Source organism: Salvelinus namaycush, chromosome 30 (assembly GCF_016432855.1).
Source record: "Salvelinus namaycush isolate Seneca chromosome 30, SaNama_1.0, whole genome shotgun sequence".
NCBI classification, from domain to species: domain Eukaryota; kingdom Metazoa; phylum Chordata; class Actinopteri; order Salmoniformes; family Salmonidae; genus Salvelinus; species Salvelinus namaycush.
In genome coordinates, this window is record NC_052336.1 from 32,468,672 (window position 1) to 32,493,456 (window position 24,785).

Genomic DNA, 24,785 nt, shown 5'->3' on the forward strand with positions numbered 1-24,785 from the left:
GGGCGTGCACAGGGAAGGGCATATCCACAGGAACAATGGGTATCCCTAAACTATGTACAAATGATCTGTCAATAAAATTCCCAGCTGCGCCTGAATCTACGAGTGCCGTATGCTGGGAATGCGAGGAAAATTAATAAACAAAAACATGTGAGCAACAGGGGGCTCTGGGTGAGCCTGGTGCCGACTCACCTGGGGTGAGCCTGGTGCCAACTCACCTGGGGTGACACGAGAGTGCCCTGCCTGCTGCCTCGACTCCCAGAGGAACCTCCCTAGCACCGACCGGCAGTGTGCCCTCTGCGGCCACAGATGGTGCATGGAAGGCCCCTCCTCTGGTCGCCCTAAGTGCAGCACCTCCCAGCTCCATGAGCGTCGGAGCGGTGGTGCTGGGGGATGGAACCGACAGACCCCGATCTGGACGTCCGCGTGTAAGCAGCAGGTTATCCAGCCGGATGGACAGGTCCACCAGCTGGTGGAATGTAAGAGTGGTGTCCCTGCAGGCCAACTCCCGACGGATGTCCTCGCGCAGACTGCACCGGTAGTGATCGATCAAGGCCCTGTCGTTCCATCCTGTGCCGGCGGCCAGGGTCCGGAATTCCAACGCGAACTCCTGTGCGCTCCTCGTCCCCTGCCTCAGGTGGACGAGACCTTCACCCGCCGGATGAAGCGGCGGATGAAATCCTCGAAGTGGTCCAACACCGCTTCTTCTTCCCCCCATACGGCTTTGGCCCACTCCAGGGCTTTCTCTGAGAGGCAGGAGAAGAGGGCGGCCACGCTCTCATGGCCCGAAGAAGCCGGGTGGACGGTTGCCAGGTAGAGCTCTAGCTGGAGCAAGAACTCCTGACAACCCGCCGCCGTACCATCATACTCCCTCGGGAGGGCGAGCCGAATCTCACTGGGCGAAGGAGGGGGTGAAGGAGGGGTGAGTGATGGTGAGACTGGTGATGCTGGTGGAGACGCTGGAGGGACTCCTCTTCTCTCCCAGCGCTCCATGGTTTGTAGAATGCGATCCATGGCGCTGCCGAGATGCTGTAGCATGGCAGTGTGCTGCTGGACTCGCTCCTCAACCCCTACTGCAGGGGCACCTGCTCCTGCTGACTCCATTCTGAGTGGGTGCGCGTTTCTGTCAAGGCTGTGGGTAACTGGTAAAAGGAGTCAGGCGCAGGAGAGCTGAGATGCGTGGACAAGGTATTTAATACAAGATAACACCAGTATAAACACTATACTATGGTGCGGGAAAAATACCGGTACCACGAAATAAACGGGCGTAATAATAAAACCCGGCAACAAAATACCAGCCGTCAGTAACAACCTGAACAATAAAACAAACACGCAAACAAACATGGGGGAAACCAGAGGGTTAAATAATGAACATGTAATGGTGAATTTAAACCAGGTGTGTAGAAAACAAAGACAATACAAATGAAAAGTGGATCGGCGATGGCTAGAAGGCCGGTGACGTCGCCCGCCAAACGCTGCTCGAGCAAGGAGAGGGACCGACTCCGGCGGAAGTCGTAACAGTTACTCCACAATACTAACCTAAATGACAGAGCGAAAAGAACGAAGCCTGTACAGACATTCATCCTGTTTGCAATAAGGCACTAAAGTAGAACATTTGGCAATTAACTTTGTTAAAACATATAAAAATGAACTTTATGCCCTGAATACAACTCGTTATGTTTGGGACAAATCCAACACAACACATCACTGAATACCACTTCATATTTTCAAGCATGGTGGTGGCTGCATCATGTTATGGGTATACTTGTCATCGGAATAGGCCTCCCGAGGTGCACAATGGTCAAAGGCACTGCATCGCAGTGCTATAGTCGTCACTACAGACCAGGGTTTGATTCCGGGCTGTATCACAAATGGCCGTGATCGGGAGTCCCATAGGGCGGCGCACCATCATCGCCCTCTAGCGACTCCTTGTGGTGGGCCGGGCGCCTGCAGGCTGACTGGTGCAGCTGGCTTCTGAGTTAAGCAGGCGGGTGTTAAGAAGCGCGGTTTGACGGGTCATGTTTCATGACGCATGACTCGACCTTCACATTCCGAGCTCGTTGGGGAGTTGAAGCGATGAGAAAATATCAACATTGGGGAGAAAAATGGGGTAAAACGGAATAGAGCTAAGCAGAGGAAAAATCCTAGAGGATTGAAAATTGGCTTGAAAATCTACAGCAAGACTTGAAAACGGCTGTCTAGCAATGATCAACCACCAACTTGACAGAGATTGAAGAATTTTTGAAAGAATGTGCGGATATTGTACAATCCAGGTGTGCAAAGCTCTTAGAGACTTACCCACTGCCAAAGGTGATTCTAACATTTATTGATTTAGGGGTGTAAATACTTATGCAAATGAGATATTTATGTATTTAATGTTCAATAAATGTGCAAACATTTCTAAACACATGATTTCAGTTTGTGTAGATGAGTGACAAAAACAATCTACATAATCCATTTTGAATTCAGGCTGTAACACTACAAAGTGTAGAATAAGTCAAGGGGTATGAAAACTTTCTAAAGACACTGTGCCTGGTTAAATAAATGCTAAATAAATGCTAAATAACTAAATAAACTTAGCAGAAAAGAGTAAGCACATGAAACATTTGAAGTAGGAACTGGGTGTCCACTATCAGGTGGACCCTTTTGGTGATCGGGTAGAAAGTGGCCTTTCCTTGAGCTTAATTGTTTTTTGATTGGCGCATCAATAATGACTTCAATAGAAATAGAATATGCGTTTGCCAGATCCTTCTCCGATTTGTAGTCACAAACAGATGACAGAGATGAACTTGAGTAATACTTGTAAGGTTGCAGCATAGGAAGGATACAGATCTCGTTATCGCGCTGAGTCAACATTTCCCTCAGCTTGGTCAGGTCTGCAGGCTGGAGCTGGGGGCTGTCTTTTTGGTTGGGGACTACCACAGGTGGGGGAGGGCTTGGGTGGTCGCCTCCCCCGTCTCCAATAGACAACCTCTCTCGTATCATTACCTGTAGAAGGGGACACATATAACAAAAACACAAAATTAACCTCCCCTCTAAAAACGAATTGCGCACCACCCAACATCAACACAACCACATTACACAGTTCAATAAAATGCAATTCACATTCCACAATCCAATCACAAATGTACATTCAACCCGCACTCTCTAGCAGTACATACTCAATCCACCCTCTCCCTGACCCCCCATACGTTCTGAAAACCCTTCACATTATTGACCATCTCAAACTCGACCCTAAGGTACACTACCGTTCAAAAGTTTGGGGTCACTTAGAAATGTCCTTGTTATCGCAAGAAAAGCTATTTATTTGTCCATTAAAATAACATCAAATTGATCAGAAATACAGTGTAGACATTGTTAATGTTGTAAATGACTACTGTAGCTGGAAACGGCAGATTTTTTATGGAATATCTACATAGGCATATATAAAATATATTTTGACTTGTTTAAAACTATTTTGGTTACTACATGATTCCATTTGTGTTATTTCCTAGTTTTGATATCTTCACTATTATTCTACAATGTAGAAAATAGGAAAAATAAAGAAAAACCCTTGAATGAGTAGGTGTTCAAATACATTTCACTGAGCAGTATGAAGACAGATTGACAGGGGTGAGACAATTAATTGTAATTTATCTTAATGTTCTTTTGTTGTTTGCAGGTGCACTATCCTTCTGACCCTATGCAGCCAGGTCCCATCTACTTTTTAACTCCTCGCAAGTGTGGCTTCTTTGGTGTCTGCTGTGAAGGAATTCCACAACAAGTCAACTACTTGATTGATGAAGGCATGTCATCCAACAAAGGCAGCAGCGCAGTCATCAACTACATGCACCATTTCTTCACCAACTACGGAGTTGGGGAAACACGTGTGCATCTGAATTGTGATAACTGCAGTGGCCAAAACAAGAACAAGTTTGTGCTCTGGTATTGTGCCTGGCGGACCATGCACAAGCTCAACCACACTCTGGACCTTCACTTCCTGATCACAGGCCACACCAAGTTTGCCCCCGACTGGTGCTTTGGCCTCATCAAGCAGCCTTCAGAAAGACCAGAGTGAACACTTTTGTCTGAGATTGCGGGTGTTGTGAAGGACAGCACTGTGACAGGGGTCAACATCCCACAGCTGATTGGACTGGAGGATGGTACAGTGCTGGTGGAAAGCTATGGCTGGCAACAACACCTGACAAGCAGTACCAGCACTTCAGCTGCTGACAACAACACCTGGCACGCAGTACCATCACTTCCGGTGAATGTCATTTTCATTGCATTGTATGAGGTTATTCTTTTTATCGAAACTAGGGTGGTGAATTGATGTTGTGCAAGGTTGTAATGTCTTCACATTTTTTGTTGTTGTTATTTCCTGTTTTACAGCTTCGATGCTCTGGCGCCTGGTGTTGTTGTTACCAAGGAGCGTTCAGACTCAGTCTGGACCAGGTTTCAGCCGCTGCACAACGCTGACATCCTTCCTCCCGTAGATGGTCTGCCTGTACAATCATTAGGCAAGGGCAATTTAAGTGTAGGAAAGGATGAAACAGTGTCTGTGCCACCAGTAAGTACAGATATGAATATAAATCTCCCCTGCACAGTCCCCGCAACCGGCCAATTTTCTCAAGGCTTCTGGAAAGAAATGCTTTCAACCGGGTTCTCCCTATTAAGCAAGGAGTCAGAGGCCGAGCCTTCTCATGTCTCTCCTCCACCCGTTACGGGGTCTTTACGCCCCCGAAGCCTCCCACAATTAGATCTGACAAATTGAAAACCCTAGTCATTGGCAACTCCATTACCCGCAATATTAAACTTAAAAATAATCATCCAGTGATGATTTTGTGCAAAGACATCGCTTGTCCAGAAGGCCAACCCAAGGCTGCTCAGGGCTCAGCTCATATTTTTGTTCAAAGGGAAAAAACAACACAAGAAGCGCCCAAAATCTACAGATTCAGTTGCCCCCTCCCTCTGAGCCGGTTCTGTATGGTTAGCCATTTGGCCCGGTAAATTTTTTTAACAACGTACACTTAGCTCTATCGCTGTGAGAATGTCTTGGCCCCAACACCAACATCCCCACAAAATGAAAAGCCCAACCTAGAATACAGAAGGTCTAACAAAGACAGTAACGGCATCAGCCTAGCACAAATAGAAAACATGCCGAACAGTCTCAGGATACGAAAAAACAGCCAGCTATTAGTGGCCAGGGCATCATGAATAACACTCCACTGGAGGTCCCCTGATCTTTTTGGCCCCTGGGTGGTTGTAGATCACCCTTCAAAGGAATCCTGCCATGCTCTCATCCCCCAGGACACCCTACCACTGGTGCCGGCCCATTCACTGACTCTAAGATTTTGACATTCCTTACTTTGACACTGAGAATGTATAGTTCCCCCACCTTAGCAAACTCCCCCAGACTCAGAGTAGTAAAAGTCAGTAAGTCCCCAGTCTCTGCTGTCAGGTGCAGCGGAGGAAACAATGGTGCCTGCCAGCTTAGTGGAGTCTGTCTCTAGCACAGTCAGTGTAGTCCGCTTAGCTACCCCCATTGAGGCCATGTATGTGCCTCGATCTAGGTTGGGCAAAACTAAACATGGCGGTGTTTGCTCGAGCAATCGCACTGGAATAAAGACATCCTCCATTCCTGTCATTATTGAAAGAGATTGTGATATCTCACATCTCAAAATAGGGGTACTTAATGTTAGATCCCTCACTTCAAAGGCAGTTATAGTCAATTAACGAATCACTGATCATAATCTTGATGTGATTGGCCTGACTGAAACATGGCTTATGCCTGATGAATTTACTGTGTTAAGTGAGATCTCACCTCCTGGTTACACTAGTGACCATATCGCCCGCGCATCCAGCAAAGGGCGGAGGTGTTGTTAACATTTACGAACGCAAATTTCAATTTACAAAAAAAAACGACGTTTTCATCTTTTGAGCTTCTAGTCATGAAATCTATGCAGCAAACTCAATCACTTTTTTTTATAGCTACTGAGTTCCCTGAATTCCTATCGGACCTTGTAGTCATGGCAGATAATATTCACATTTTTGGTGACTAATATTCACATGGAAAAGTTCACAGACCCACTCCAAAAGGCTTTCGGAGCCATCATCGACTTAGTGGGTTTTGTCCAACATGTCCAACATAATCATTTCCACAGTCATAATCTGGACCTAGTGTTGTCCAGTGGAATTAATATTGTTTTTTCCTCATAATCCTGGACTATCGGACCACCATGTTATTATGTTTGCCATCGCAACAAATAATCTGCTCAGACTTCAACCAAGGATCATCAAAAGTCGTGCTATAAATTCTCGGACAACCCAAAGATTCCTAGATGCCCTTCTAGACTCCCTCCACCTACCCAAGGACGTCAGAGTACAAAAATGGTTAAACACCTAACTGAGGAACTAAACTGAACCTTGCATAATACCCTAGATGCAGTCGCACCCGTAAAAACAAAAAACATTTGTCATAAGAAACTCCCTGGTATACAGAACATACCTGAGAACTGAAGCAAGCTTCCAGAAAATTGGAACGGAAATGGCATTACACCAAACTGGAGGTCTTCCGATTAGCTTGGAAAGTATGCAGTATCGAAGAGCCCTCACTGCTGCTCGATCATCCTATTTTTCCAACTTAATTGAGTAGAATAAGAACAATCCAACATTTATTTTTGATTCTGTCGCAAAGCTAACCAAAAAGCAGCATTCCCCAAGAGAAAATGGCTTTCACTTCAGCAGTGAAAAATTCATGAACTTCTTCGCCGAAAATATCATGATCATTAGAGAGCAAATTACAGACTCCTCTTTAAATCTGCATATTTCTCCAAAGCTCAGTTGTCCTGAGTCTGCACAACACTGCCAGGACCTAGGATCAAGGGAGACACTAAAGTTTTTAAATACTAAATATCTTGACACGTGGATGAAAATAATCATGGCCTCTAAACCTTCAAGCTGCATACTGGACCCTATTCCAACTAAACTACTGAGACCTGCTTCCTGTGCTTGGCAATCCTATGTTGAAAATAATAAACAACTCCCTATCCACCGGATGTGTACCAAACTCACTAAAAGTGGCAGTAACAAAGCCTCTCTAGAAAAAGCCAAACCTTGACGCAGAAAATATAAAAAACTATCGGCCTGTATCGAATCTCCCATTCCACTCAAAGAATTTTGAAAAAGATGATGTGCAGCAACTCACCGCCTTCCTGAAGACAAACAATGTATACGAAACGCTTCAGTCTGGTTTTAGACCTCATCATAGCACTGAGACTGCACTCGTGAAGGTGGTAAATGACCTTTTAATGGCGTCAGACCAAGGCTCTGTATCTGTCCTCGTGCTCCTAGACCTTAGTGCTGCTTTTGATAACACCGATCACCACATTCTTTTGGAGAGATTGGAAACCCAAATTGGTCTACACGGACAAGTTCTGGCCTGGTTTAGATCTTATCTGTCGGAAAGATATCAGTTTGTCTCTGTGGATGGTTTGTCCTCTGACAAATCAACTGTAAATGTCGGTGTTCCTCAAGGTTCCGTTTAAGGACCACTATTGTTTTCACTATATATTTTACCTCTTGGTGATGTCATTCGGAAACACAATGTTAACTTTCATTGCTATGCGGACGATACATAGCTGTACATTTCGATGAAACATGGTGAAGCCCCAAAATTGCCCTCCCTGGATGCCTGTGTTTCAGACAAAAGGAAGGGAATGGCGGTAAATGTTTAACTTTTAACTTCTTATGGCTGCAGTCCCGTTAACGGGATCGATATGACAACAGCCAGTCGAAGTGCAGGGCGCCAAATTCAAAATACAGAAATCTCATAATTAAAATTCCTCAGACATTCACGTATCTTATATAATTTTAAAGGTAATCTTGTTGTTAATCCCACCAAAGTGTCCGATTTCAAATAGGCTTTTCAGCGAAAGCACTACAAACGATTATGTTAGGTTACCACAAAACCACAATAATCACAGCCATTTTTTCCAGCTAAAGATAGCTTCACAAAAACCAGTATAGAGATAGAATTAATCACTAACCTTAGATTATTTTCATCAGATGACACTCATAGGACTTCATGTTACACAATACATGCATGTTTGTTTGATTAAATTCATATTTATATCAAAAAATATGAGTTTACATTGAGGCGACTAGATTCACTAGTGGCAAAAACATCAAGTGACTTTGCATAGCCACATCGTTTCAACAGAAATACTCATAAATATAGATGATAATACAAGTTATACACATGGAATTATAGATATACGTCTCCTTAATGCAACCGCTGTGTCAGATTACAAAAAAACTTAACGGAAAAAGAAACCCACGCTATAATCTGAGACGGCGCTCAAAAGTAAAACACCACAGCCGCAAAGATGGCGTCAACATAAACAAGAAAATATATGATAAATATTCCCTTACCTTTGATGATCTACATCAGAAAGCTCACCAGGAATCTCAGGTCCACAATAAATGTTTGTTTTGCGCGAAAAAATCCGTTATTTATGTCCAAATACCTTCTTTTGTTAGCGCGTCTGGTTTACATATCCAAACGCTAATTCTGGTCAGCGTTATATCGGACAAAAACTTCAAAAAGTGATATTACCGGTCGAAGAGACTCAAACTAAGTACACAATCAATCATTAGGAAGTTTTTAACATATTGCTTCAATAAAGTTCCAACCGGAGTATTCCTTCTTGTCTTCGTGAGCAATGGAACGTAAGTGACTTCCACGAGGAAAAAGCATGATCAGAAAATGGATGCTTGATGGACACATGACTGATTCTGCTATCATTCTCTCCCACAACATCATAGAAGTCTCATTATAATTTCTATTGATGGTTGACATCTAGTGGAACCCCTAGGCAGTGCAACATCATTAATAGCTCAAGGGGATTTCTTTAGGGACTCTGGTGAATACATACAAGCTCAGATTGCTGACTTCCTGTTTTGATTTCAACTCAGGATTTTGCCTGCCAATATGAGTTCTGTTAATCTCACAGACATAATTTAAACAGTTTTAGAAACTTTAGAGTGTTTTTTATCCAATACTAATAATAATATGCAAATATTAGCAACTATGACTGAGGAGCAGGCCGTTTGATATGGGCACCTTTCATCCAAGCTACTCAATACTGCCCCTTCAGCCATAATAAGTTAAACTCGGACAAAACAGAGATGCTAATTCTAGGTCCAAAGAAACAAAGAGATCTTCTGTTGGATCTGACAATTAATCCTGATTGTTGTACAGTTGTCTCAAAAAAAACTGTTCAGGAAATCATTTCCTAGACAGATTTGCCTGATAGCTAGCAGCAGGGGGACATCTGGGTAGACTTCTCTGTGGCAAACAGTTCCTCTGGTAATCATTGACACCTTCTTGGTTAACGAGGGCACTCAGCATGTCTGTACTGAGGGAGGCTCTGTACCGGGTTTTGTTCTTGGAAACGAGAAATGAATATTCATTCGCAGTCTGCATTGCTGTGGAATATGACCAACATCCCCAGCATCACAGCCAAAAGGTGGGAGTAGACCAGGCTGCCCCGCCTTTCCATTGTGCCGATTTCTCTCCAGGCCTGATCCATGCGCATGTTGACCAGACTCTGCTCAAAGGTTGTTGCCTGATAAAGTCTAAACTCATCTTCCACTAGATCAACAGGAATAATGCAGGGAAAGAGGTTTGAGGTTTGAGAACTTGTCAGTCTGCCTATTGGCAAAGTCAGCAACCACTGCATGCTGGAGGAGCACATCTGCAAATGGAAATTCCAGCAACATGTAGTCTACTGCAGAAGAAAATATGTTTCTGACATCTGCATAGAAAGTCTTCAGATCCAGCTTGCCTTGGCCCCCAAGTTCAGTCTCTATAGTAGAGGAACGCTTGGTACCTCTCAAACAGGGCCAGTCACTAAGGCCAGCTCACAAGTATTGGCTTTTTAGACACGGTTCCTAATCAACGCTAAAAGCAAAATCATTTTGAAAACATAAAAACAAAAACAAATGATCGCAAACTGTCTACACAAAGCTAAAGTAGGCTACCGCAATGGGAATCTGAACGCTGTTCGCCAGAAGAGTCTGGTGTTTCAGCCGATGTAAAGGTGCCTATTGTATTTCTTTGCAGCGCATACACCATTTCAGAATTTCGAAAATTGAGAAAATCGCAAATCTAGTGCAAAGGCATTTTAGATGCATTGCCTCTATAGCTAATACAGGACACTCATTCATTCTTTATTGCACAGTCTTCTAAACTCCGACTCCATTTAATGCCAAGATGTTTATATTTATTTTGTATTATACTTTTGGAATCCTTTTTGTGACGTGGATCATAATTACAGTTACAGGTTGCGTGATCCTCGTAATGTTACGTGTAAAATACAACTAATGGGACGCAGAATGAAATGTATATCACACTCGCACAAATGCGACCAGTTATTTTTCGGATTTGCATTTCATTTCTTTCACTAGCAAATGCGAGTGAACTGCTGGCACTTTAGAGCCCACTGAATGTCCATCTCACGTTTGCTGACGCTAGCTTGAAACAATTAGTGTTTACCTTTCCACAACACACAGAGTCGAAAAGGGATTTGTCCATGTGTTTATGTACAGCTGACAGTCGGCAAACTCAGCATCACGACAAACAGGAGGAGTGGCAGACGGGGTCGCTACGTCGAATACTGATGTATTAATCTCCATGTCCGTTGACACAAACTCCATACATGTCTGTGTGTTGCAGCTCGAGAATCGGGATGTTAGGTTTACTCAGTGGCTACATTTTTTATTTGTAAAAAATGTAATAATTTAAAAATCAGGCCCTGTTCATTACTGTGCACTTTTAACTTGGATCTCGTACCTGCGTACATGAACAGAGAATTGCGTAGTTGGTAGTTGGCGCTGTTTTCACTTTGTAAAAATTCGTTCCCAAATTAAACTGCCTCATACTCAATTCTTACTTGTACAATATGCATATTATTATTACTATTGGATAGAAAACACTCTCTAGTTTCTAAAACCGTTTGAATTATATCTGTGAGTAAAACAGAACTCAAGTTGGAGCAAACTTCCTGTCAGGAAGTGAGAAATCTGAAATTGGGCACTCTGTTCTAGGGTCAGTTTATTAATTTGCATGTATTCTATTGGTCGACATGCACTGCATACGCCTTCCCCTAGATGTCAGCAAGCAGTGAGAATTGGAATGGAGTTGCTAGGCAGATCTGAGGCCATATAAAGGGTCTTGGTACGTGGGGTGCACTCTTTTCAACGTTCGCCATGACGCGAGACAGACCTCAAGATGGCATTCTGGAAAGCTCTCGTTATAGGCCTTAGATATATCCGGCTCTGATTTTATTCGATATAGGTGTTAAAAACGTCATAATGTAGTTATTTTAAACCGAGTTATATCATTTTATATCAGTATATTGCGATTTTCGGAATTTTCTTAGTGCTGCGTTATAGTGAGTTGGACACGTCTTCGCCACATGGCTAATGTTTACTGCTAATTCCAAAGTTGAAGGCGACAATCTACAACCGAGCAACGATTCTTCTGGACAAAGGACAACTTGCCCAAGATTCTGATGGAAGCTCATCAAAAAGTAAGAACTATTTATGATGTTAATTCGTTGTTCTGTTGAAAAATGTAAAACTACTATTCCGCCATTAATTTCGGTGCGGTCTCGCTTAACGCACGCTGTATGTCGTAGTAACGTTAATTTTAAAAATCTAACACAGCGGTTGCATTAAGAACTAATGTATCTTTCATTTGCTGTCCAACCTGTATTTTTTAGTCAAGTTAATGATTAGTTATTGATTAGATTAGGTGCCTCTCCCAAGATTTCTCCCGACATTTTCTTTGCAGCTTGGCTACTATTCTCATTGTATAACCACGATTTGTGCCTCTAAATATGCACATTTTCGAACAAACAATATATGTATTGTGTAATATGATGTTATAGGACTGTCATCTGATGAAGTTTTGAGAAGGTTAGTGAAAAATGGAATATCTTTTGCTGGTTTATTCGCTATCGCTAACGTGCATGAATCAATGCTGCTGTGTGGTTGGCTATTGTAGTAAGCTAATATAATGCTAAATTGTGTTTTCGCTGTAAAACACTTAAAGAATCTGAAATATTGTCTGGATTCACAAGATCTTTGTCTTTCATTTGCTGTACGCTGTGTATTTTTCATAAATGTTTTATGATGAGTATTTAGGTAATTCACGTTGGTCTCTGTAGTTATTCTAGTTGCTTTGGTGAGAGTTGTGATGGTGGCTGCAATGTAAAACTATGATTTATACCTGAAATATGCACATTTTTCGAACAAAACATATGGTATACAATAAATATGTTATCAGACTGTCATCTGATGAAGTTGTTTCTTGGTTAGTGACTATTTATATCTTTATTTGGTCGAATTTGTGATAGCTACCTATGCACCAAAAAAATGGTGGGAAAAAAGTTGTGTCTTTTGCTATGGTGGTTAGCTAATAGAAATACATATTGTGTCTTCCCTGTAAAACATTTTAAAAATCAGAAATGATGGCTGGATTCACAAGATGTGTATCTTTCATTTGGTGTCTTGGACTTGTGATTTCATGAACATTTTATTATATGATATCCCTGTGGCTTTAGGCTAGGCTATGCTAGTCAGCTTTTTTGATGGGGGGGATCCTGGATCCGGGTTTGTGACTCGTTAGAGGTTAACATGAGATCTAAGCTTTACAGGAATGTGGTTCTGAATATTGACCGCAACACCGCCCCCATTGGCATTTCTGTCTTTTCTGTAGATTTTATAACCTTGTATTGCTACCACTGTATCATCAAAGTGAGTTTCAGAGAATATGAATGTTACTAGCATGTTATTATCTGTTACTAACAAGTTACTGATTTCATGAACCTTGTTTCTTAGGCTACATATGTTAATGTGGGCTATGCTTGATTGTTTTTATTGCTTTACTTGGAAGCTTATCAGAAGTAGACATGCTCATGTTATTATATTTGATCTGAAAGTGCATGGTGAGCTGCAAACAGTGGACTTCCTACTAGGGCACACCACCTCAGTGCTAACAGTATATTTCTGGTTCATAGGCACATGATTACTGCATACAATAGCTGTAGGATCAACAGGGCAGGGCAGTTAGGGGGACATAAATTAAGCCCCTGGGATAATGTACATTTGCTGCAGCATTACGACAACTCAGCGACAATGGTAGCGATTAACTTCTTGCCACTAGGGGGGTGCCATTTCGACATAGCACAAATTCGTCTCCAAATTAAACTGCCTCGTACTCAATTCTTGCTCGTACAATATGCATATTATTATTACTATTGGATAGAAAACACTCTCTAGTTTCTAAAACCGTTTGAATTATGTCTGTAAGTGAAACAGAACTCGACTTAGAGCAATTCTCCTATGAGGATTTGAAAATGGTGAAATCTCCACGCTGTTCCCAGACCTGTAGATAACCCTGACTGTCTTCTATTGGTTGAGATGCACTGCATACGCCTTCCCCTGGTTGTTAGCGAATAGGGAGAGTTGAAATGGAGTTTCTACGCAGTTCAGAAAGTTGATAAATTGGTTGGAATCGAGGTGTCCAGCCTTTTGGACCTTCGCGCTGACGCAAAAAGGGTCTTGGAATGTCTTTTTAGAAGCTCTGGTTTTAGAAACTAGAAATATCCGGCTCTGTTTTTATTCGATATAGGCTTTAAAGACATCATAATCTTGTTATTTTAAACCGATTTATTTCAGTTTATGTCAGTATATTGCGATTTTCGGGCATTTCATTTTCTGACGTATTGAGTTGGGTGTCTCTCTCTCGAATGCCATTGTGTACTGCTAATTGCAGTCGAAGGAAAACGTTGAAGGAAACATTCTCCAACCCAGCAACGATTATTTTGGCCAACGGACACCTTTCCCAAGATTCTGATGGGAGTTCAGCTAATAGTAAGTACTATTTATGCTGATAATTCGTTGTTCTGTTGAAAAAGTAAAATGCATAAGACGACATTATTTTCCATGTAGCCTTGCGCTATCGCACCCTGTATTGCACCCAGTATTGCGCAGTAAGGTTAATTTTAAAAATGTAATTCAGCGATTGCATTAAGAACTAATTTGTCTTTCATATGCTGTCCACCCTGTATTTTTTAGTCAAGTTTATGATTATTTATTGATTAGACTAGGTGACTCTCCAAGATGGCGCCCGAAATTTTCTGGGGAGCTTGGCAACTTTTCTCATTGTATAAGCACTATTTGTGCCGCTAAATATGGACATTTTCGAACAAACTCTATATGCATTGTGTAATATGATGTTACAGGACTGTCATCTGAAGAATTCTGAGAAGGTTAGTGAAAAAATTATTATTTTGGTGGTGAATACGTTATCGCTATGTTTGGCTGGAATCAATGCTGTTGTTTGGTTTGCTACTGTGCTAAGCTAATATAACGTTATATTGTGTTTTCGCTGTAAAACACTTAGAACATCTGAAATATTGTCTGGATTCACAAGATCTGTGTCTTTCAATTGCTGTACGCTGTGTATTTTTAAGAAATGTTTTATGATGAGTAATTAGGTAATACACGTTGCTCTCTGTAGTTATTCTAGTCGATTTGTGATGGTGGCTGCAATGGTAAACTATGATTTATACCTGAAATATGCACATTTTTCTAACAAAACATATGCTATACAATAAATATGTTATCAGACTGTCATCTGATGAGGTTGTTTCTTGGTTAGTGGCTATTTATATCTTTATTTGGCCGAATTTGTGATAGCTACTGATGCAGTAAGAAAATGGTGGAGTAAAAAAAAAGTTGTCTTTTGCTAACGTGGTTAGCTAATAGATTTACATATTTTGTCTTCCCTGTAAAACATTTTAAAAATCAGAAATGATGGCTTTATTGACAAGATCTGTATCTTTCATTTGGTGTCTTGGACTTGTGATTTCATGAACATTTTATTATATGATATCCCTGTGGCTTTAGGCTAGGCTATGCTAGTCAGCTTTTGTGATGGGGTGGCTCCCGGATCCGGGTTTGGTAGGCGTTAGAGGTTAACTGAGCTGGTCTTGGGTCATTCATAAGTCATTGTCTCAACGCAGCCTTGAAATACGTGACTCCAGGAGCCAAGATTTTTTGGATGGATTCTGTCATTCCTGTAGAGCGTCTTCTGTTTCCAGAAGGTGCCAAAGGTATCTGTAAAAGTGATTCCAACAGTGCTACAGTAATCTTTTAGCCAGGTATGTAATGCCAGTAGCCTGCTGAATATTTCACACCCGCGATACAAAAATGGTACCGGACATGAAACAATTGGTCGCTTTTTGGAATCTTTCAGTGCTAGAATCAGTTCTTTAAAATATATTTTCAGAAGTTCCGAGCAAGCCCTCCTGATGTCGTTTGACCCCACATGGACTACGACAGCGTCAGCTCCCGGCATCTGTAGTAGAATGTTCGGAAGCAGCCTTGTAATGTCCTGTATTCGAGGATAGCACAGGATTTTTGCCACTTCGCCCCTGTAGTCCTCTGCAAGCAAACAGTTGCTACATTGAAAGTCCAGGTGGTCCACATTGTCCCGGAATAAAGCAAAAATAAACACAGGTCCTGCAGCGTTGAAAACGTTCAATAGCGACCTCCATTTGAGACTGCTGGCCAGCTAGGCTACCTGGGCTTCCGTGTCTCTCTCCTTACAGGGAATTCTAAACTGAGTGAACAAAAAGAGCTCACACAAATTACAAAATTCTAAAAGCAGAAATATGTGTCCTCGTTTAAATCCTCTCACAGCGGTAAGCATGAAAGCAGTGTCTTTGCATGTACTGTTGGCAGCAGCATTGGCTAACGTTGGTAGCTATACAACGTAGTTCCAGCCAGGTCAGGTTGCAGGGAATACAGCCACAAATAGCGTGGGACACCTCCGCGGTCCCAGCTGTTTGTGGAAAACCCTGCTATCTTGATACTGATAGCTAACAGGTAGGCTAGTAGCTGGCTACAGAAACAACTTTTTGGTCTGGCATGATCCTGGGACAGATGGTAGTGGTCACAACAACTGAGGCTAACCACGTTGCGGGATCCAAAATCAAAAGGCATATAAATTAAACTTTGTAAAGTGTTGCACAGGTGACATGCTGGTAAAAATATGGTAAAACGGATTTCAGTATCCATGCATTATAATCACCGTCCACGAGAAGCAGACGTGCATTTTCTTCTTTGCTTATGGACCTATACAGTTTGTTGAGTGCAGTCTTAGTGTCAGCATCGGTTTGTGGACAGCTACGAAAAATATAGATGAAAACTTTCTCAGTAAATAGTAGGGACTGCAATTTATCATGAAGTATTCTAACTCAGGCGAGCAAAAACTTGAGACTTCCTTAACATTAGAGATTGCGCACCTGCTGCCTTACCTGAGGCTTCCGTCCTGTCTAAATGATGCATAGAAACCCAGCTAGATGTATATTATCGATGTTGTTGTTCAGCCACGACTTCGAGAAACATAGGATATTACAGTTAGTCAGGTCCCGTTGAAAGGATAGTCACGAACGGAGCTCGTCTAGTTTGTTCTCCAGTGATTGCACATTCACCAATATAACAGAGGGTAAGGGCCTCCCGAGTGGTCTAAGGCACTGCATCGCAGTGCTAGAGGCTTCACTACAGACCCAGGTTCGATCCCAGGCTGTGTATTAGCCGGCCGTTACCGGAAGACCAATGAGGTGGCGCACAATTGGCAGAGCGTCGTCCAGGTTAGGTGAGGGTTTGGCCGGCTGGGATTTCCTTGTCCTATCGCGCTCTAGCGACTCCTTGTGGAGGGCCGGGCACCTGCAAGCTGACTGGACGATGTTTACACCGACACATTGGTATGGCTGGCTTCATGGTTAAGCCAGCAGGGTCGTGTTTCTCGACCTTCGCCTCTCCATCCGTAGGGGATTTGCAGTGATTGGACAAGACTAATTACCAATTGGATATCACAAAATTGGGGGGAAAAAGGGATAAAAAAATATATATGTAAAAAAAAATAAAAAATAGGTTAGAGTCATTTTATGTACTCGCCGACATAATTTCGTTAGGATGCCCACACGTCAGCCTATCTTACGCCTCATATTTATTTTTCTGCCCTTGGGAATTAGGGCCTGGTGAGGAAACATAGATTTCGGGAACACAGGATCCAGGGAACATAGGGCCCAGAGAACATACAGTTTTGAGAATGACACAAATATTAATTTTCACAAAGTCTGCTGCCTCAGTTTGTATGATGGCAATTTGCATATACTCCAGAATGTTATGAAGAGTGATCAGATGAATTGCAATTAATTGCAAAGTTCCTCTTTGCCATGCAAATGAACTGAATCCCCCCAAAAACATTTCCACTGCATTTCAGCCCTGCCACAAAAGGACCAGCTGACATCATGTACAGTGCCCTAAATATTTCACCTGACCTTACACCTGAGTAACTGTCACAGAGGTTACTTTCTGGCCACTTGTTGTGTGCAATTTATGTATAACACTTTTAGGCTGAGTGCATCAAGTTTCATGGACTGTTTGCATGACAATAGCCTTCTGTTGCATCAGCCTGACCTAGTGATCTGTAGCTATGTGCTGACATCATGGATCACAAGGCCTCGGCCAGGCTTTATTCGTGGCCTATGTGAGACGATTTCGGCCTTGCGGTAGCAGCGTGGGTTCAGGCTCCGAAATAGAACCAAACCATTCCCAGTGACCAATGACCAGTGGTCAAGCTTTGAGGGCACAGCTGGGAATATCACATAAGCTTAATGGGTAAAAAGGGATTGGGAGCAGCTTTTGGTGCTCTTGTCACTTTGTCTGACCGTCTGGTTTCCTCAGGCTTTTGTAAGATGTCATACTGCTTTATTAAGGTCTGTTCATCTGACCTTTGCCCTTCATTTGACTTTCAATGACCCTAGGCTTCAAACAACTGTCGAGAGTAGTTGCAAAATTGGTAAATAGTTGTTGCTCTTGATTGTATTTCTCTACTGCTGCTGGAATAGTTCGTTTCCGAATCTGCCTTGTGATTTGGGTCACACTTTATTTGGATAGCCTGAATTGCTCTACAGATGGTCATACCACAAAAGGACCAAAAGGACAAAAAAATTATCTCGTTAACACAGGTGTGAGTGTTGACGAGGACAAGGCTGGAGATCACTCTGTCATGCTGATTGAGTTCGAATAACAGACTGGAAGCTTCAAAAGGAGGGTAGAGCTTGGGATCATTGTTCTTCCTCTGTCAGCCATGGTTACCTGCAAGGAAACACGTGCCGTCATTATTGCTTTGCACAAAAAGGGCTTCACAGGCAAGGATATTGCTGCCAGTAAGATTGCACCTAAATCAACCATTTATCGGATCATCAAGAACTTCAAAGAGAGCGGTTCAATTGTTGTGAAGAAGGCTTCAGGGCGCCCAAGAAAATCCAGCAAGCGCCAGGACCGTCTCCTAAAGTTGATTCAGCTACAGGATCGGGGCACCACCAGTACAGAGCTTGCTCAGGAATAGCAGCAGGCATGTGTGAGTGCATCTGCACACACAGTGAGGTGAAGACTTTTGGAGGATGGCCTGGTGTCAAGAAGGGCAGCAAAGAAGCCACTTCTCTCCAGGAAAAACATCAGGGACAGACTGATAATCTGCAAAAGGTACAGGGATTGGACTGCTGAGGACTGGGGACTGGGTTCTCTGATGAATCCCCTTTCTGTTTTTTGGGGGCGTCCGGAAAAAAACTTGTCCGGAGAAGACAAGTTGAGCGCTACCATCAGTCCTGTGTCATGCCAACAGTAAAGCATCCTGAGACCATTCATGTGTGGGGTTGCTTCTCAGACAAGGGAGTGGGCTCACTCACAATTTTTCCTAAGAACACAGCCATGAATAAAGAATGGTACCAACACATCCTCCGAGAGTAACTACTCCCAACCATCCAGGAACAGTTTGGTGACGAACAATGCCTTTTCCAGCATGATGGAGCACCTTGCCATAAGGCAAAAGTGATAACTAAGTCGCTCGGGGAACAAAACATCGATATTTTGGGTCCATGGCCAGGAAACTCCCCAGACCTTAATCCCATTGAGAACTTGTGGTCAATCCTCAAGAGGCGGGTGGACAAACAAAAGCCCACAAACTCCAAGCATTGATTATGCAAGAATGGGCTGCCATCAGTCAGGATGTGGCCCAGAAGTTAATTGACAGCATGCCAGGGCGGATTGCAGAGGTCTTGAAAAAGAAGGGTCAACACTGCAAATATTGACTCTTTCCATCAACTTCATGTAATTGTCAATAAAAGCCTTTGACACTTATGAAATGCTTGTAATCATACTTCAGTATTCCATAGTAGCATCTGACAAAATTTTTTTTGAAAGACACTGAAGCAACAAACTTTGTGGAAATTAATATTTGTGTTATTCTCAAAACTTTTGGCCACGACTGTAGACCTGAGGGAACACCCTTGTGGGAATGATAATGATGGGTATACACTGTGAGATACATGATGATAGTTATGGTGTGGGGGCGGGGGAGGAGGAGAGACATTTTTTTATGAGGTAATACAAACCTATCAAAAGAGAGTTTAAGACTAAAAGAAGTAGGTGATGAGAAATGCTGAGCAGAGAGAAATTGTGTGTGAGAGAGAGAGAGAGCGAGTTGAAAGTACCTTTAGCAGAGAGAAACAGTAATGGATTTTTCTCATGTCAGGTCCCAACGCCAGTGTGACCTCACAATCAGGGTCATCCAGAAAGACCTTGACCAGCTCCTCCATCCTGGGAGAAATGCAAAAAAACATGGAAGAACAGCATAAAGAACACAATGTACACACACAAGTGCGCACAAAGAATACATGTTGACGTAAAACACACACAATACTACCAAAGCTTACAGCACTAAATCATTTCGCAAACCTTTCTCCAAGTTCTCCATTAGTTTCTTTTAAAACTTGAGCAATCAAAGGGTTAAAATCTATGTTTGAGCTCAACAGCAATGTTTAAAGATTGGGTAGAGTCAAAGACAACTATTTACTTAAATGCGTGCAACAGTTCCACTGGGATAAACCATCGCTAGATGATAGTCCAAACATTGGTTTGCATTGGAACTGGCCACAGGAAAAGACGCGGGGCAAAGATCCAATGTACTCAAGACAATACACAGTTCCATTTCCGCTAAAACATTGCTGGTGCAAAAACCTGCAAAGTTTATAGGTGTAAGGACCTAAAACAAACCTGGTGCTCTTATTTGAAGGCCCTGCAAGTCATCACATATATTTTAAGTGCTAAGCTCAAACTACATGTTCAGAATGTTCCTCAATGCAAATGCTAATATTGAAGGGAGCAAAAGATTATCCTTGGTCTAACTTATAGTACTGCATGATGTAGTACATGTGCTTATGTATTAAGAAACCGAAAGGTACTCCCACCAGCAACCATACAGTATGACCACTAAACAGTTGAAGTCGGAAGTTTACATACACTTAGGTTGGAGTCATTAAAACTCATTTTTCAACCACTCCACAAATGTCTTGTTAAACTATAGTTTTGGAAAGTCGGTTAGGACATCTACTGTGTGCATGAAACAAGTAATTTTTCCAACAATTGTTTACAGACAGATTATTTAACTTATAATTCACTCTATCAACAATTCCAGTGGGTCAGAAATGTACATACACTAAGTTGACTGTGCCTTTAAACAGCATGGAAAATTCCAGAAAATGATGTCATGGCTTTAGAATCTTCTGATAGGCTAATTGACATAATTTGAGTCAAATGGAGGTGTACCTGCGGATATATTTCAAGGCCTACCTTCAAACGCAGTGCCTCTTTGCTTGACATCATGGGAAAAATCTAAAGAAATCAGCCAAGACCTCAAAAAGAAAATTGTAGACCTCCATAAGTCTGGTTCATCCTTGGGAGCTATTTCCAAATGCCTGAAGGTACCACGTTCATCTGTACAAACAATAGTACGCAAGTATAAACACCATGGGACCACGCAGCCGTCATACCGCTCAGGAAGAAGACGCGGTCTGTCTCCTAGAGATGAACATACTTTGGTGCGAAAAGTGCAAATCAATCCCAGAACGACAGCAAAGGACCTTGTGGAGATGCTGGAGGAAACAGGTACAAAAGTATCTATATCCACAGTAAAACGAGTCCTATATCGACATAACCTGAAAGGCCTTTCAGCAAGGAAGAAGCCACTGCTCCAAAACCTCCATAAAAAAGCCATACTACGGTTTGCACATGGGGACGAAAATCGTACTTTTTGGAGAAATGTCCTCTGGTCTGATGAAACAAAAATAGAACTGTTTGGCTATAATGTCCATCGTTATGTTTGGAGGAAAAAGGGGCAGGCTTGCAACCCGAAGAACAACATCCCAACCATGAAGCACGGGGGTGGCAGCATTATGTTGTGGGGGTGCTTTGCAGCAGGAGGGACTGGTGCACTTCACAAAATAGATGGCATCATGAGAGAGGAAAATTATGTGGATATATTGAAGCAACATCTCAAGACATCAGTCAGGAAGTTAAAGCTTAGTCGCAAATGGGTCTCCAAATGGACAATGACACCAAGCATACTTCCAAAGTTGTGGCAAAATGGCTTAAGGACAACAAAGTCAAGGTATTGGAGTGGCAAACACAAAGCCCTGACTTCAATCCTATAGAAAACGTGTGGGCAGAACTGAAAAACCGCATGCGAGCAAGGAGGCCTACAAACCTGACTCAGTTACACCAACTCTGTCAGGAGGAATGGGCCAAAATTCACCCAACTTATTGTGAGAAGCTTGTGGAAAGCTACCCAAAATGTTTGACCCAAGTTAAATATTTAAAGGCAATGCTACCAAATATTAATTGAGTGTATGTAAACTTCTGACCCACTGGGAATGTGATGAAAGAAATAAAAGCTGAAATAAATCATTCTCTCTACTATTATTCTGACATTTCACATTCTTAAAATAAAGTGGTGATCCTAACTGACCTAAGACAGCGATTTTTTTCTAGGATTAAATGTCAGGAATTGTGAAAAACTGGGTTTAAATGTATTTGGCTAAAGTATATGTAAACTTCCGACTTCAACTGTATGCTCGTAGATCTGGAAATTTTACAACGAAAAAGCCAGGAAAAGTTTGCTTGGAGGATGATTTGACTTGGGCGGATAAATTTAATGCATAAACAAGTAAATAAAGAGGTGGCCGTCGGTTTGTGCGGTCACAGCAGACATCATTATGTTTCCCTCTGCGTAAGTTTGACCACAGATAGGGGAAACCAGGGATAATCAGCCGAGGAGAGAGGGGAAATTGTAAAAACATTGCATCAAGGAAGCTGGGAGAGGTAAAGAGATCAGAACTGGAGGGAAGTGTTGCCAGGAGTTTAGGTGAAACCCTTGGGGTCTGAACACTGGGCCCGTCCACGGTCGAGTTCCTTAGGCACCAAATGGAAAAAAGCGGACTGAAGCACATCCCGAAAATACCCGGACTCATCCATTAAGAAACTAATTTTCATTTTACATTCCAAAGCGTAAAAAAACGAATCTGCGCATGTCCTAATGAACACTACCCGGGTCTTCCTGCTGTTAAGAGCGCTAGGGTCACTTTAAACGTTTCCTTAACTTACGCCCTTAAACAATTTCCCCATAAATATATTTGATTAAACCCAGCCCAGATTGTCAAGAACACTCCTTTGGGGGAACCCCTGAAGTTCAAAGTAAGCAGAAGATAATGTGGCTTTAACATCTTGGCAACTACTAGCTACATTGGCACCATTGCACAGTCCCGAATAACAGTCAAAATGATGGATCATATACTGTGCGGCTACAACTCGCTAGAATAAATAGCTGTGTAAATGAAGAATTTCTCTCTGTCTGGTGCGTGGTGTAAACATCCTGGAAGCAGGACAGAGGCCAGCACAGCACTGTTCCTGTTCTCACTGTCCTGAGATGACTGCCTCAGTGAGGTCTAACTGCTGCTCAGATCATTACGGACACACAACCAATGCTGCACTGGCCGAATGCCTGCTGCTGCATTCTCCGGAACTTTGTAAATGTATTTTGCAACATTGAGCGTTTTTTCTTCTTCCATGATACTCTAAATGTGTAAACTAAGAAACGGTGTAAACTTTGCTAGGCCGGGTTCGATTGAATTCCTGCTATAGTTTTCCTAGTTGAAGACACATGCTATGAACCCCCCTAAACATCATGGACGCATCAAAAATAGCACCCTTTTCCCTATTTCAGGGATCTCCAACCCTGTTCCTACGGAGCTACAGTCCTGTAAGTTTTCACTCCAAGCCTAATCTAGCGCACCTGATTCTAATAAATAGCTGGTTGATCAGCTGAATCAGGTTAGCTACAACTGGGGAACAGAGTGGGAGAGCCCTGCCTATATAGTGCACTTCTTCTGACCAGACCCCTATGGGTGCTGGTCAAACGTAATGCGCTATAAAGGTAATACGGTGCAATTTGGGAGGCAGCCTATGATTTTAGTCTACGAGGCTTTCTTTCGGTGGATTTGAATGACATATAATTGACTCTAGGCAAATATGAATGGAGCGTACTTATGAATCTCCTCTTGAGTTAGCTGGTCCTCTCTTTTCTCCCCGGTCACCATAGAGAGCTCTTCCTTCAGGGACTGGATCTCCCTCTTCAGACGCACAATTAGCTGGAAGACACAAAAGAACACACACACACACACTGGTCAGCAGGAGAACATGCACACACAATTTTTGTCAGAGCAGAAGATAGCACATTCACCCACTTAGAAATAAAGCCACGTTGGCCCATACACACACAACACTTTGCCACTGCCAATTGATGACAGAATAATCTCAAAAATGAACTTGCGGCGGCATGTTTTTTAAGGACAGTCTAACCAGTTCCAGACAACTGGATGCTCTAGTGAGAAAACACAGGAAGCTCTGGTACCTCACCAAAACATAAAATAGCATTAACCTATTACGGGAGAAAGACAACACATAAAATCTCCTGTTTCTGTCTGCACGCGTTTGGTCAAAGCCTGCGGAGCCTATGGTTATGACCCAAATGGCACCCTGTTCCCTATATAGTGCACTACTTTTGACCAGGGCTCATAGGGCTCTTATCAAAAGTAGTGCACTATGTAGGGAATAGGGTGCCATTTGGGACAGACATTATGTGCCGCTTGCCCTCAGGAAGCACTGACTGGGCTGGTACTATATGTTTGTGTCCCAAATGGCATCCTAATCCCTTTATAGTGCACTACTTTTGACCAGGGCCCACAAGGCTTTTGTAAAAAAAGTACTGCACTATATAGGGTGTCATTTGAGACACATTCTAAATATAAAAAGGCCAAATCTCTCGCTATGTAGACATGACTTCTCGAACCACCTTTTGGACCAGACTTCGCTCATTTGCAAAAGAACAGGACTATACCTAGTCTAATTGTTACAACTGAAAATGGGATAAATATAATGTAAAAACACAGATTCGAATCTTTAAACGTATCCACAATATTTTTCAGACGTCACAAAATGCGGACATCAAAAAGGATCATGTGGAATCTACTTCCTGCTGCATTACTTAATTCCCTGAAATTTGCACTAGCTGTGATAGCAAAGTCTGCATGTTTGGCTTGATTATCATTAGTTAAAGCTAACGTCAGCTACATTTCAGTAATAAATAGCAAACCCCAGCATAGGCAGCAGCTTTATAGAGATGAGATGACTTGGCATTAAAATAAAGTCATCAAATAAAACAAATGTAATATATACACAACTGAAATATTTTATTAAAAGTAATGTGAATAAATGATTGTTAATAAGTGATAAGCAGTAATGGGCAGTCACTAACATCATGGGACTTTTAT

General features: G+C 42.4%; 1 protein-coding gene across 1 annotated transcript in view; it reads right to left on the bottom strand.

Annotated features, from left to right (window-relative positions):
* Nucleotides 1–630: 630 nt before the first annotated feature.
* Nucleotides 631–24,785, bottom strand: part of kif6 (kinesin family member 6) — a 79,159-nt gene continuing 55,004 nt past the window's right edge. Inside the window, exons 10-13 of the mRNA XM_038969533.1 lie at nucleotides 23,500–23,603; nucleotides 19,614–19,719; nucleotides 2,826–2,985; nucleotides 631–1,139 (exon numbers count right to left, since the gene is read on the bottom strand). Coding sequence (XP_038825461.1) covers nucleotides 631–1,139; nucleotides 2,826–2,985; nucleotides 19,614–19,719; nucleotides 23,500–23,603 — 879 coding nt within the window. The remainder of the gene's footprint in view (nucleotides 1,140–2,825; nucleotides 2,986–19,613; nucleotides 19,720–23,499; nucleotides 23,604–24,785) is intronic.